This window comes from Chaetodon trifascialis, chromosome 4 (assembly GCF_039877785.1).
Source record: "Chaetodon trifascialis isolate fChaTrf1 chromosome 4, fChaTrf1.hap1, whole genome shotgun sequence".
Taxonomy (NCBI): Eukaryota; Metazoa; Chordata; class Actinopteri; order Chaetodontiformes; family Chaetodontidae; genus Chaetodon; species Chaetodon trifascialis.
Genome location: NC_092059.1, coordinates 21,561,025 through 21,575,698, shown reverse-complemented (window position 1 = coordinate 21,575,698; position 14,674 = coordinate 21,561,025). Strand labels below are relative to the sequence as shown.

The following is a 14,674-nucleotide window of genomic DNA, read 5'->3' as shown; positions in this document are numbered from 1 at the left end:
TTCCATGGAGCAGGTTACACAGATGGATAATTTCTAGTGTTACTGAGGCCACGTGTAACTGTAATAACTGTAATTACCAGCTCTCAGTGTAATGGAAGTGTGAGAGAAAAACCTGCTCGTATTCTACACTGCTCTTTTTCCAGTGAGCACTGTAGAAATTTTCAAACTCACTGTGTTATTGCTGTTTTTTGCACAGCCAAACTATTTTACATTTGCTGTTACCAGACTGTAAATGTCCTAAAACGTAATATATTCTCAGAATGAAGGTCAGACCACATTCAGTCAACTTAATCAATAAAGCCCTCAAGCAATTCAAAACCATAATATTCAGTTACGAGAAGCAAATGTCCTGGAGCGTTCTGCTTACTTACGAGTCTTTGAAATTGATATGTGCATCAGAGAGCAGTGCAGCAGAGGCTGTTAGCATTTTTCAGTGCCTAGTGAAGCTGAGCCTTCATACAGCCCAATCAATACATCAGTGTTTTATTAGAGATCCATTGATCGGATCTTCATACACTATGTGGACATTAGCAGATTATCAGTCTGTTCATACTTTGTTTTTCTTCCTCTGTTCTGACAGAAAGTAAATCACAATATGTAAAATTAGCAGCTGCATAAATAAAAAAAGAAAGATTTAAAAAAATATTCATCACTGAGACTCTGAAATACAGTTTGGATTGGGACATGACTTGTCATGTGTTGTCATCACTTTGTAGAAATCCCTGCCTGTCCAGGTGGATCTTTAGATATTGTATATCCAATTACAGTACAAGCTATGGAACAGCATGTTTGAAATAGGACTTTAATGATGTAATGTAAGAAGAGGGAGGACACACGGATACACACGGACACACACACGCACACACAAAGGACAGTCGTACATATATCGGCCTTCTTGCGTGACATTTTCTCTGGAGAGAGGTAAGTCTGTGTCTCAAACCACCCCACTTCACACACACAGATACTGTATGTACATGCATGAACACACACAGCAGCCCAGAGCACACCCCCCCCAATCTATTACGCACCAACAGCTTCACTGCGACCAATCAGTTGCCAGTCCGAGGGCTCCTTCTTTTTAACATTTGATGCTGATTGGTCATTTATGGGCAGTAACCGTTTCATGTATGACAGTGATTTATCATGTGGGTTGTTGGGGGGTTACTACATTATTCTATATAACCTTGAAATGATCATGGCCTCATTCTGACAAGATGCTGAGGAACGTTGTTATTAAAATTCAGCATGAGAAGTGATTAAATTACAGGAGGTGTCATTGTAATTATCTGACACAGGCATATTTTCTTATTAAATCTACAATTATACAGCCATGCAGAAAAAAATCCACCATCAACAATTCAGTGATCCAGTGTTCAATACCTCTGCAACATGAACCCTGTGATGGTGAACATGCTAAACATTACTTTCATATGACCATCAGCATATTAACATTGGTGCCGTATGCATGTTAGCATGCTGATATTAGCATTTCCCTCACAGCACAGCCGTGCCACGGATGACCTCACAGAGCTGTAGATGTTATGTATGTTATTACCTGTTTGAGCAGGACTTAACTAAGAGGAACATTTAAAAACTCTGCTGTCTTTCTATGGAACACACTGCAAAATGATTTAAAGCTGAATGCGCTAGTTGAGCTTTAACATTTCATGCGGGAGACTCAATAAAGAGCTGACTTGAATGAATGTGCTGTTTAGGTGTTATACTGTTGACCGTTAGATCAGTTATTAAAAACAACCATTGCTCATTATTTTATGTGACATATTTGCAACCACGTAGACAGATCACCCTGGGAAAGATTACAATTTTCACTGTGACAAACAAATTTATTTCTATATTTGTTGTTACATAAGCTTTAAAAACCTCACTATAATGTTCCTGTTTTTGCAGAAAATCCTCTAAATAATAACTAAATAAACATAATTATTTTTTGCCCCATTTCACTCAAACGCAGCTCAAAGTGCTTTTCGGGATATCAAAACAGTCAGTGTAGAAACCTCCTAATGCAGGCTTCTGTTTTAATCAAATGAGCAGTGGACGGGTCATTTATCCTCACTTTCAGCCAAAACCAAATAAAAACAGCGGATGCACACTGAAAATATGCTAATGATAACTGTGCCTACGGGTGACTGCTTGAACTGCTTTAACAAGGGTGACGGCAAAGCAGCTGCAAAGTCACGTTTCCTCATATTTTTCTATTAAGTCTACATTTCGCAACAGGAATCATTTGTTTTAATGGGGTGCACGCCAAGTAGGTCCTTTAACAAAACACTGCAGGTCCACTGGAGTGTTCCAGAATCATGCCGACAATTTCACTCGTGCAATACCAGCGTATATGAAACTGTGCAATATCAATATTTCCTGCGTGCAATCATATGAATTCAACCGCTGTCTGTTTCACTTATTATACTGTTTACTTATTTATCATATTATTTCACTCACATATTCAATAAAGCAGCACAATTAAGTCGGTCATCAGTCAGTGAGTTTCTTCGTCAGTTAGATAAATCTTTGACACCTGGACGACAGCTCCCAGAGGGCTGAATGTGACCTTTGTCCTCTCGCTCCCTATACAGAGTCTGACCCCAGTGCTGCTCTGAGTGGGACTGAAACAGTCAAAAAAAATTACATCGTATGTCTTCTGCTTAACATTTTTCTTTGACCTCAATGAAAAATATGTGTGTGTGTGTGTGTGTGTGGGGGGGGGGGGGGGGGTCATATGGACAAGTGAGGGAGCGTGAGAATAAGGACAAAAGTGTTGGCGTGATATAAAAACTTTCTTTGATCGTGAAGCCTGATGTTACTCTACACTTCTCTGGTTTATCAGTGAGCTGTATGAACTGCACTGCAGACTGGAGTCTCTGAGCACGCGGAGAGATCTACGTTTAAGCCTTCCTCGTCTTCTCTGTGACACGTCTGGATCCTCGCTGTGTTGCATTATCAGAAACTATGATGAACCGGTCGCGGGTCACATCTCTCCTTCCACTTCTCCTTGCAGCTGTCATGCGTTGGTTCTGTGTACGGTACATACGTTATGTTGGGGTTCAAGTTTGCTGAAATTAGTGTGATTGTATGAAAATATTGTTTAACTTATGCAAGACAGGCAGAATGTGTCTAAAAACCTACAACTGTATGGATCATCACCCTAAAGTTTCAACCATGTTGCATGAAACACATCTGGTCCCTTCTCTTGACAGACTGTGGTTAATGTGCTGATTGTGAGCCTCTACATATAACAGCTGAACAACCACAGCTCAGCAAACACTTTGAAATGTTGACTTGATTGTGCTTTGAAGTGGTTATGGCTGATCCAGGCTATGGATGTGTAACGTGACATGTCTGTCATCGTGAACGGTTGAATTGTGCACCGCATTAAGTGTTGCCGCTGCAAGGAACTGTGGGACGGCATTATCTCCTTTGCTTTCGTCAAGGATGGTCCAGTGTATGCTGTGCCAAAGGAGGTATGAAAGGAAGCAGTGAAGCACCTTTACTTTAGCATTTAGTGAATTCAAACAGCTCTGATCATGGCTGCCACTTCGATACTTCAGGGGCGTTTCACTCAGTTAGGAAACTGGGTAAGCATGAAGGCTGTGTGAGAGTGTGTGTGTAGTTCAAGGTGACTCTGACCCGGCTGCTGTTGCTGCTGCTGTCATTTCCTTCCACACCACTTCCACAAAGTTGAGATGAGATGCACAGCACTCGTCAGCTGTAATCACTTGTGAGCTTTGTATTATTGGTCTTGTCTTTGGTATTTTTGGCCAGAAATGAAAAAAAAAAAAACCAATGGTGCTCCTCAGGTGATGTTGTCAGCACAAGAGTCAGTTTAGGTTTATCAGTCATGGTTGGGACACTAACTTCTTTCCTATCCGCTAAATGCTTTTGAGAAAATTCTTTATCACATAGAGGTTGTAAGAAATGATATACAATTGTAAAACCATAAGTCTCATTTGAATTTTTTACTCCTGGACAAACTTGGCTGAAAATGAACACAAATCAGAATGGTTCTTGTTCCTGACCCTGCTCTGCTCCCTGATCTTTCTCTTCTTTCTTTAAAACTGTTTGGTTTTGTATGCTCTCCTGATACAGAATAAGTAACTGTAGTGGGATCTTAACGTGGATTGAATTGTGAGGCTCTGAGCTTCTAACTGATGTAGAGTATAGATTGTATACACCATGGCTGGTATTTGCTCATTTAGTCCACTTGTAGCTGAACTGATACAAGCTAAAACATGTTTACTTGTCTCCTTAAAGCCTAACCAGTGGATTTAATCATCAGTGCGACCATCAGAGCTGCTTTTCCCGTCTTTGTTTTCCACTGTTTTGATCTCCCACAAGCTCCAATGTGACTTATCTGGACCGAGCGACCCAGCGTTTAATCAATACTTCAAATGCTGTGATTCCTGTGAAGAAAGGATCTTACAAGTGTTGGTGCTTTGGGACTGACAGTTTGTGGGCCCTGCAGAGGAAACTAAAGAGGGATAGGGTCATTCAGAGAAGACTGAACAACCAGGACAGGCGAGGACACGAACGATACAAGGACATAGGAACACACACACACAGAAATCGGGAGAGTTGACAGGTGATGGAAGTGTTTGTGTGCCAGACAGCATCCGCCAGACAATCCAATGGTGATTTTAGAAGCGATACCTCTCTTTCAGCATCTCACACACACACAAAACGTGGAGCCGACAGCTGAGATAAGACCTTATAATAGCTGTGTCACGCTGAAGGACACTAGACAATCAGTCACCTCTGTGTGTGTGTGTGTGTGTGTGTGTGTGTGTGTGTGTGTGTGTGTGTGTGTGTGTGTGTGTGTGTGCGTGTGTGTGTGTGTGTGTGTGTGTGTGTGTGTGTGTGTTACCTGACGTAAAGTGTGCGTTTCTGTGTGGAGCGGAGCGACGTGGAGCTGGAACTGACACTGCTGGTCATCATCTGTTCCCTCAGGTCATGGATCTTCGCCTCAAAACGACTGTACTCTACACACACACAAAGAGGACAAACGTTGTTACACCCAGCAGACTTTAGGTGGAAAGTTTTAAAAATAATGCCTATACAAACTATTGGAATATCTACAGAGAATCTAATTTAAGATACTTTTACAACTGTTACTCCACATTAGAAGAGTGATTTATTAGGCTTCAGTTATCTTTGCTTAGAAACCACAGCTTCAAGGGTGGTGAGGGTTTATGCACAGCATCAACCAAGCTTCATACAAACAGCTGTAGCACAAACACAAGGTGTATTTTGAGTTGTCATGAAAGTTGCCAACAGTATATTTTCCATGTTCACATGCAGAGGAGATTCTCTCAGAGTTGGAATATTTTGATGAGCTGCAAACACACAACTTTTCACAAATTTTCCTGATGCTATATTTCACAAATGTAGCTTACTGGCTCTGTGTTGTAGATTGAAAATGGGCGAGTCTCCATTAAACACAAGCGTCACATTATAACATGCACAGTTACATATACACAGTGATGTTCAAGTGGCTCAGCAGCGCTTTCATGGAGATATTAGTTAGTTGGCGCATGTTTGCTCATTGAATGCAACAAACCTACTGGAAAAGCACAAAAGGAAAACTCCATTCAGATATGGGGAAAACAAACACGCACAACACTTGAATGCACGACTTTTTCTAAAACCTGCGTGAATTCAGATTTCACACATGCATTTGCAGATGGGAGATTTTCAAACAGCACTTTCAGCTTAATTGCCAGGAACAACAGTATCCTCGTCCCACTCGAACGACAAGTAGTAAATTGTGAGAGAGCAACCGGTTGGCCAATCAATGCAAAGTGCACTCATTTGCTCATACACTCAGCATGGCAGCCCTGTGCTTTAGTATCCTGCTACATGCTGCAAAAACCTTTCGGTTTCTGACCCAATTTTTTCTAGTGGCCATAAAAATGCCAGTGTGCCTCTTTAATTATATATGTACATTATTTATGGTAATGCACAAAGTGAAAAAACAAATGTATTCTCTAATGTGTATTTTAGGATGATAGTCTTCTTCCAGCAGAAAAGGTAAAAATATACACTTTGAACCAGCAGACCGCTGCCTCAAAATGAGAGAAAAATGTGATATTTTTGATTCAGAGGGGCTGAACAAAACAGATATGTGTGTAATAAATCCTTACTGACTGTCCTCCAGTCTGCTTAACACCACGCAGCTTCCCAGAAACCTCTGAACTAACACTCAGATGACAACGCCGCTGGCAATAAGCCTGAAAAAGCCCTTCTGAAGGATGTCCCTGTGTGTGTGTGTGTGTGTGTGTGTGTGTGTGTGTGTGTGTGTGTGTGTGTGTGTGTGTGTGTGTGTCTGAACCACTATTGTGGACCTCAGAATCTAATTAACCCTGAGTAATTCAATCATACTCGAGGTACACACAGTCATGCACTCACACACTCTCTCTCTCTCTCTCTCTCTCTCTCTCTCTCTCTCTCTCTCTCTCACACACACACACAGATCTGGAACCTGCAGTGTCTCCTGGGTTTTCCTCCTTTTCTCCCTTTTTCTGTTTTCATTTCCTTGTTTACCTCTGAACACTGTCAGAAATCAGCGTACAACCCCCAGATCTCAGCTCTGATTTCCCCCAAAGCGTTCATTAATCTGACACAGCGAAGCTCACAGACACAAACAACTAAACTGTACTGTAACGGCTCAGAGCCACGCTGAAATCACATCAATCACTGAAACACATAATCTCTGATGTTTCGGCTTTAAAACAAGACACTAATATTCTGGAAAAAGAGCTTTGATAGATTTTTTTTTTGACAAGGAGATTCACATGACTTGCTACATTCAAAGCTAAATGTTATATTCACACAGCGTAAACCAGGTTTGACAACACAAAACTGCCTCCAGTCTCTCCATAATGAGAGGAGGAAAAAGCCCTTTTGCTAAAAATTTCATTTAATTTCAGCATTTTTCATTGCTGATCTCGGTGTGGCATTTTCAATCCCAGCTCTAATCCATTACAAATTGATGGATTAACACTTGTACTTCGGTTTGTTTCACTGGCCTGACTACACCACAGAGTGATCGCACGGTCAAAATCACCAGATACTGTGTGAACTTTCACATCATCAGCATCTAACTGCCCCTGTCTACACACATTGCCTCAATGCAGCATTACGGGATTAAGAGAGAGGCAGACAGGGAGGGAGAAAGCAAGACAGATTGAAGAGAGGCAGAAAAGAGGAGAGGAAACAGATTAATGACTGTGACTGATCTTAGATGTACTGCAACAAACTCTCATCTGATACAGTGAGATTAAGAAGAAAGGCTTTTCAATGACGGGCAGGGTTGAAACAATAGAGACAAAGGCAGAGCTACAGAGAGATGATGCTCCTTTTCATGATCTATAGAACAAAGACTGTGTTGCAGCTAAGATATTAGTGTTATCGAGACCTGAAGAGAAAGACAAAGCCGGAGCTGCCAAGGCTGCAGTCTGATCATCTTCTGCTTAACACCAAAGCACTGTTGGGAAGTCAGAGCTGCATCATGATCAGCTTTGTTTTAAAAAACAAATACAGCAAAAGCACCACAGTCAGAAACAAATCAACAGTGCTGGGAGTGAGACTGTTGATACTAAACCACTCTGAGAGTCATTAGACCAAAGACAGCTTTGGAGACAACGTGTTAATGCTGCATCACTGGTCATCAGAGGGACAATGGTGTTCGAGCACCACAGATTCACCACAGCAGGTCTGTATCTTTCAGTTTTTCATCATTCCCCATCATTCCCCAAAGCGCTCAAAGTCCACGAATAACAGCTGAAAGTGTTAAGCTTTGAAATGTTATGCATAAACACAGATGCCAGCGTGTTACTAGAGGCAGGATGCTAACAAGTAAATCAGTTCAGGTCTGTCTCTCCCAACTCTCGCTCAGCTGTACTCACATGCTGCAAGCAGACAGGAAGGCTCAACGTCCGCACGATATGATGCCGGTACGGTGGCTTTCGGGTGAGTGTCTGTGTGTGTGAGAGAGGGGTCTGTGCTGCTCAGAGTCCCGGGATGTAAATGAGAGGAAAAAAAAAAAAGGGAGAGAGAGAGAGAGAGAGAGAGAGAGAGAGAGAGCAGATGTGTGTGTGAAAGAGAGCAAAGATGGAGAAGATCTAACGCCAACATGTGAGAGAGCCAGAACAGAAAGATGTAAACGTGTGTGAAAAGAAGTGTGTGTAGGTATGCAGCAGTATGTGCCACAGAGAGGAAACGTGTGTCTGTGCGTGCATGTGTGTGTGTGTGTGTTTGTGTGTGTGTAAAATCAGTCCAGCGCTGCCCAGCTGCCACAGAAACAACAGATGCTAACTCTCTCTCTCTCTACTACACTCCTCTCATTCTCTATCTCTTTACTGGTGCGCTTGTTTGCTCCTCCCCCTCTTTGACAGCAGCTTGCTGTTGGGCGGAGACACACACACACACACACACACACACACACACACACACACACACACACACACACACACGCACGCACACACACACGCACACAGTCTCCTCAGGTCACTCATGCAGGAAGCCAATGGCCAGGCTCTGGCATCCTCCTGCCCTACTTTGGCCCAGGGAATGGGTCTGCACACACACACACACACACACACACACACACACACACACACACACACACACACACACACACACACACAGTAAACCTTGACCATGCATTTTGAATACTGATTTTTGGAACCTTAATTAACAGCTCAATTCATACATCACCTAAATGTATTTTCCTTTTGTTTTATATGGAAACAGAGAGGACAGAGAAGAAAAAGACAGTCACATCTGACTTCAGAAGTCTAGAATTCAAGTCTTTCTGCTCTGCATGATTTATGTTTGTACAGCATGTGTCTCCATCTGTCTCTCACTCTCTCTCCATCTTCACTTTCTGGCTCTCTCCACTTTTAAGACTCATTTTCTTCTGGTTTTCTCTGTCTGTTTCTCTCCTTTTAAGAGATTCACTTTAAGAAACCTTGTTTATAATTAAACAGTGTTGTGCACGAACATGCTTCAAGAGTGTGTTTATTGAACATGCTCCTGTTTTGGGTGAATGGTGAGCTGAACATACCCCCCTAATGAACATGAACATTAACTGTGTTTTATGGCACCTGTCATGCCGGATGGGACCTCTTACCCTAACCAATGTCACTCCTCATACCTAACTATAAATACTTCAACCAATGAAGGAAAAGAGGACTAGCCAGTCGGAGGCAGAATGGGGTGAGTGATGACTTTGCCATCCTGAGGAAAAAAATAAAAAATAGGCATGGCAGCATGGTTGTGTGTGCAGTAATTGAGACAAGGAATTTTAGGAACAAATCAGGGCAGATTTCAGAAAAATCATTTTATAGAAACTGATTTGAAATAACAAGTCTGAGCGTCAGCCACAAATTTGAACTGAGTTGAAGCATTGGATCAGTCTTGGGAAACATCTGCAAGTGGATGATGATCACAAGAAACCATTGACAAAGGGTCAGACCTCCAATCAAATCAAGCCCACAGTATTTTGCAAAGGACTGCGTCTGTTTCCCAACGAGTAGACGTGTGTTGTGTTGTGTGGTTCATTAGAAAAAAAGGGAAAAATTTAACGTGAACTAAGTTCATTGGGACTGTGAGCATAGTTCAAAATTATACATTGTTAACTATGAATGTGAACTGGTTCATTTAATCTGTGTGATCTCAACTTTGAGCTAAAGTGTGAACTTGCACAACACAGTAAATGGAAAATGTTACTTAAAACATTTGTGTCATATCAGAGTGAGCAGGTTACGCTCCAGGCTTCCAAAATCCAAATAAACACACACTTCTACCTCTGCCTCTTTCTCTGGACGTCAAACTCCCCACTGGTGATACAGCAACACACATCAAAATCGCCAGATATGAAGTTTCACATTATCAGCGTCTAACTGCCTCTGTCAACACACATCACCTCAGCGCAGCATTATCAGATTAAGAGCGAGGGAGAGAGACTCAGAGCGATGGAGGGAGAAAATAAGACATAATGGAGAGATGGGAAAAGGGTAGAAGGGAGGAAGAGAAGGGGGGAGGGGTGATGACAGAGACAAATGGCTCTGGGGCTCATATTGCCTCCATCCCTCCTTCCTTCATTTACCTCTCCTCTCCCTGGAGGAGCATTGTTCCTCCATTCAGCAGCTGGCAGAGACCTTCTCTGCATCGTGCAGCTTCAGTGCTATCCAACGGAGAACCACTGGAGACAGGAAGCTCTCATAGGCGTGTGTGCATTGCACCAATATTTTCCTTTCAGATCACCTTTTCTAATATTGAATTAGAGGCCAATTTGTCTGAACCTTGCTTGAGTGTCAGTGCTGTTATTAATTGCTACAAGTGAATACATGGATGTGCTGTACTTCCTCGCCTTGTTTACTTTCCTGCAGTGGGGGCGTCAATTTTATGTCCTGTTTCATGTCATTAATGCTTTAATATCTTTTCTTTTCATGGCTTTTGATGCATTTTAAGGTATTCAGGGTTATGGAGCAATGTTTTTATGAGTGAGCTTTTGTGTACCACGCAGGGGATGCCCGACGCTGATTCCACACTATTCCTCTGATGGACAGTTGGTGGCAGTAACGTGCAGCCATGTGTTAAGAAAGGCAGTGAAGAAGAAGACCGCAACAGGGATTTGATACAGATAAAAATACATAGTGGCAGATGTTTTACAAGAAAGGAAATGCATTGAAGGCATGAAGGATACACAAAAAGAAAGCTCCACGGGGCACCTTTAACTCTGCTTTTTGTTCCGTTTCCTCATTTTCCCTGTCTGAATGTTTTCACTGTTGCTGCTGCAAACACCTAATTCCTCCAAAGAAATAAATAACGTTACATGATCCACATTTCCAAAGCATTAAGTGAGTTATACTTAATCATTTAGTGGATGTCCATTTCTGACTGCAATAAACTGTATTAAAAGGAGTCTGCAAATGATGTTATGAATGTTAAACAACCTTCCTGCATTTGTGCACACAGACAGTATGCCTCTCATGTCTGATCAGTTCAACTGAAAAAAAAACAAAAAAACCTTCACCTGGTGAGTCTGATGTAAAACCTTATAAGAATCGTTATGAGACACTGGCTCTAAAAATAGCAGCGCTGGAAGAGGCTCATCTATAATTGATACGATACAGTACAGTAATCTATATTGGCATTGATTAACTGAATCGGATTGCAGGGGAGGTAAGGGGAGAGAGCAGGGGACAGAAGTCTTATATGAATGTACGGAACTGAAGAATAAATGTCAAAACTGATAAACGTGTTTCATCTCTGGCAGCTAATAAAAGCATGACAGTGACACGGCGACACGCTGCAAATCAGTCACCTTCCTGTTCCAAGTGACAGCTCAAATCCCCCAAATCACACATGGTGGGCGATGAGTCAGACCATTACCACAGACACCAGTAACACTGGGGAGGAGAGGAGTAGCTGACAGGTGGAAAGGGAGGAAAGGGAAGAAGTAAAAGGAAGGAAACAGAGCGAGGGAGAAAGAACAGAGCGAAGAAGTGAAGTGGGAAAAGAAAGGAAAGCAGCCTACTGTATGTATTCAGCGGATAATATTCCCACAACTTTGTGCCAGAAAGCCCAGAGATAGAGTTGCTGTTAATCTTCTACTTAATAAGTGGTACATAACACACACACACACACACACACACACACACACACACACACACACACACACACACACACACACACACACACACACACACACAAAGTGCAATAAGCAGGCTAAGAGAAGTAAGATAATCCTCTCTGCATCACCTCAGTATTACTGCTGACAGATGCCGCCTCTGTGTGTGTCGTGTGTGTCTGCGTGCGTGTGTGTGTACAGTACTGCATGTGTGTGACAGTGTGTGTCTGTGACAGTTGTGTGTAATCCCAGTCACTAATACTGCTGTCAACCTGCAGGAATTACCAGTCCCACATCAGGAAATTTAAGGCATGGATCATGCTCAAAGGTCAATACTGCCTCATTTTTGTTTTTTAAATGAACATCCAGATTTTTTTTTTTTCAGATCAGAATAAACAATATCTGTGCTGAACAGAAGCAAAAGAAAGAAATAACACACACTTCAGAACAGGAGGGAATTGACGATTGTTTACAGGTGTTGGAACTTCTACTGGACATGTGAAAAAAGTCTTTTGGGGGTCCAGAGGGAGCTGTGTGAAATCTCACAAAATTGCCTCATGTGATGTCACAACTCCCAAATCCCTAACTGCACTGTCAGCGCTCAGGTTGTATTGTGGGTGAGGAGGGCGGTAGGTTTGGACAAGGGAAGAGAATACATGGAATAAAGATGGTATCTCCAGTTCTGTTTGATCAACATTATATTTTTTATGTTTCCTGTTTTATTAGCTTCCTCCGGAGAGCTTGTGCACCTTTTTTGAAAAATGCTCCATAAAAGATATTATTATGATCAGCATTGTTAAATAATAAGCAGGATAAAGTAACAAACACTGTGACCTCCACATTGTGGCTTCAGAGCTCTTGTGCAAGTCGTTATTTAGCACGTCAATATCTTTCTTCATATCTGAGTGCTACTTGTAGCTGAGGTGGCTGAAAAAGGAGGGCAGATTTTCATAAACTGCTTTCTTTCAAAATGTAGACAATAACTTACTACAGTTTGAGAATAAGATGAATTTTATGGACTCATACTATCTTACCCAAATGCTGCTCATATGGCATTTTAAGTACATGACAAACACTGACTGATAATGATGATCATCATGATAATCACAGAAATTAGAACGATTTAAACTTAATATAATGTGTCATGTATCTCTGAATATTTATAGGGTCAACTGTAAAGTTAAGGAGGTAATATCAAGGAAAAATTAGTCATCATTACCTATTATTTTCAGGATGGTCTTATGATTATTTTATTTTATTAAAATCTACTTTGAAGTTGATCCTGATTCCCTGCAATGCTCTTCAAGTGAAGTGTGTTCTGTACCAAATAATATTTTACAAAAAAAATCCTACAGATGGGAATTTTGGGAGAACATCCAGTCAAACAGCCTTCCCTGGCCAAAGGCATATGAATTTGGGGACAAACACACTTTGGAGCCACAGGTCTGATACACAAAATTGGCTTAAAATAGCATGAAACGTGATGAGGGATGTCGGCAGGACTAACGCAGCATGAAGACTTTTCACAGACAAACACGCTCCATCTGCTGTACTTCAAATAAACACAGATCCATATCTGCTGCATCAGCTTAAATCAACCATGTCGCTGCTCCAGCTAGCACACACACCCGCACATGCACGGATACGCAGTTGAGCTCTGTGCCGAGCCGTGTTGTGTTTGCTGCACTGGATCCTCTATTTAATATAAATAACAGGAGGAGACCTGCACACACGCGGCGAGAGGGACACTTTCCCTCTCCTGCTGGAGGTCATTATAAGTTCCTCTCTCATTGGCAGGAAGTGTGTGTGTGAAACAGAGGGAGCACTGCTGGTCACCACATGCTATCACCACGGGAACGGGACAAACACGGTCCTCAGATGGACACACACGTGCACGCATGCACGCACACACACACAGCGCTGACCAAAGCCCAGCATGGACAGAAGGTTTGATATAGAGTTCATTCAACAGTCACTAATAAGAGTCACGACACACACACACACACACACACACACACACACACACACACACACACACAGATCACACAGATCTTTAACTGCTCCTTTTTAAGGAACAACATGTGAGTAAAACCTCTAAACGCTGCAGTACACATAGTTTCTTGAATGTTGAGCAGGACAAACGTTGAACATTAAAACTAGGCTACGGCACAGTCGGCTCTCAGTCAGGCCAGCTGGCCCACCTCTAATACCTACAGTGTGTTGTCGCTCCCAACGCAACACCTACAAATGCCAAGACAGAGCTGGACGGAGCAAAACCAACAGACCACTGAACTTCCATAGTTTTGACTTTTTTAAAGGACACCAAACATGAGGAGTGTAAGTGAAAAGTGGGCTTAAAAGTTGGCTTTAAAAAGTCTGCTCCTTTGTGGAGGAGAACAAGTTCCAATGGTGATGAAGATTCACTGCATGAAGGTATCCACAGAAACGTTTTCAATCCACTTCAGTAGCTTGGTCCACTTCTCTTCTCTGCTCAGCATGTTCCTCATCAGCACTTCCTAATATGCTACTTCTGGCAGTACATATAGATCAACGGCAGAGCAATGGATTACAGTCCAGGAGTGGATAGACAAAGATGATGGCTTCTGTTCTGACACATTTTTCAGCTTCGCATGTGCAATCAGTTGGAAATGCTTTCAATCAGCCGACCTCTGTCAAAAGTTTCATGATGGCGCCCCCTCTTTTTGCATTAAAACTGTTTCCATACGGAGAAATCTTTGCAGAGTAACCTTAGCGGTCTTTGAAAACCCACACTGGTTTTCCTGCTAAAGCCTCGCTCATACCTAACTTAAAACATGGTAAATGAGCTGCATTCACTTTCCTAGTCTTACCAATCACTCACAGCGCTCCACAACAGGCCAACATTAACCCATTCACTCACACATTCTTACACCATGTCAGGTGCCCCCGCCCATCAGGAGAGATAACCATTTACATGCACCCTCACACACCGATGGTGCAGCTATCAGGAACAATTTGTCCCACCCCATAAACATATACATTGTA

At 42.2% G+C, this 14,674-nt stretch overlaps 1 protein-coding gene across 7 annotated transcripts in view; it reads right to left on the bottom strand.

The window, feature by feature from the left end:
* Nucleotides 1-14,674, bottom strand: part of LOC139330368 (discs large homolog 1-like protein) — a 104,549-nt gene that overhangs the window by 15,635 nt on the left and 74,240 nt on the right. For 6 of the 7 annotated variants that reach the window (XM_070961231.1, XM_070961232.1, XM_070961233.1 and 3 more), the window contains one exon: nt 4,880-4,994. In XM_070961231.1, the coding sequence (XP_070817332.1) occupies nt 4,880-4,994 (115 nt within the window). Of the gene's footprint in view, nt 1-4,879; nt 4,995-7,919; nt 8,346-14,674 lie in introns of those variants that run through there. The other variant, XM_070961238.1, reaches the window with a different exon arrangement.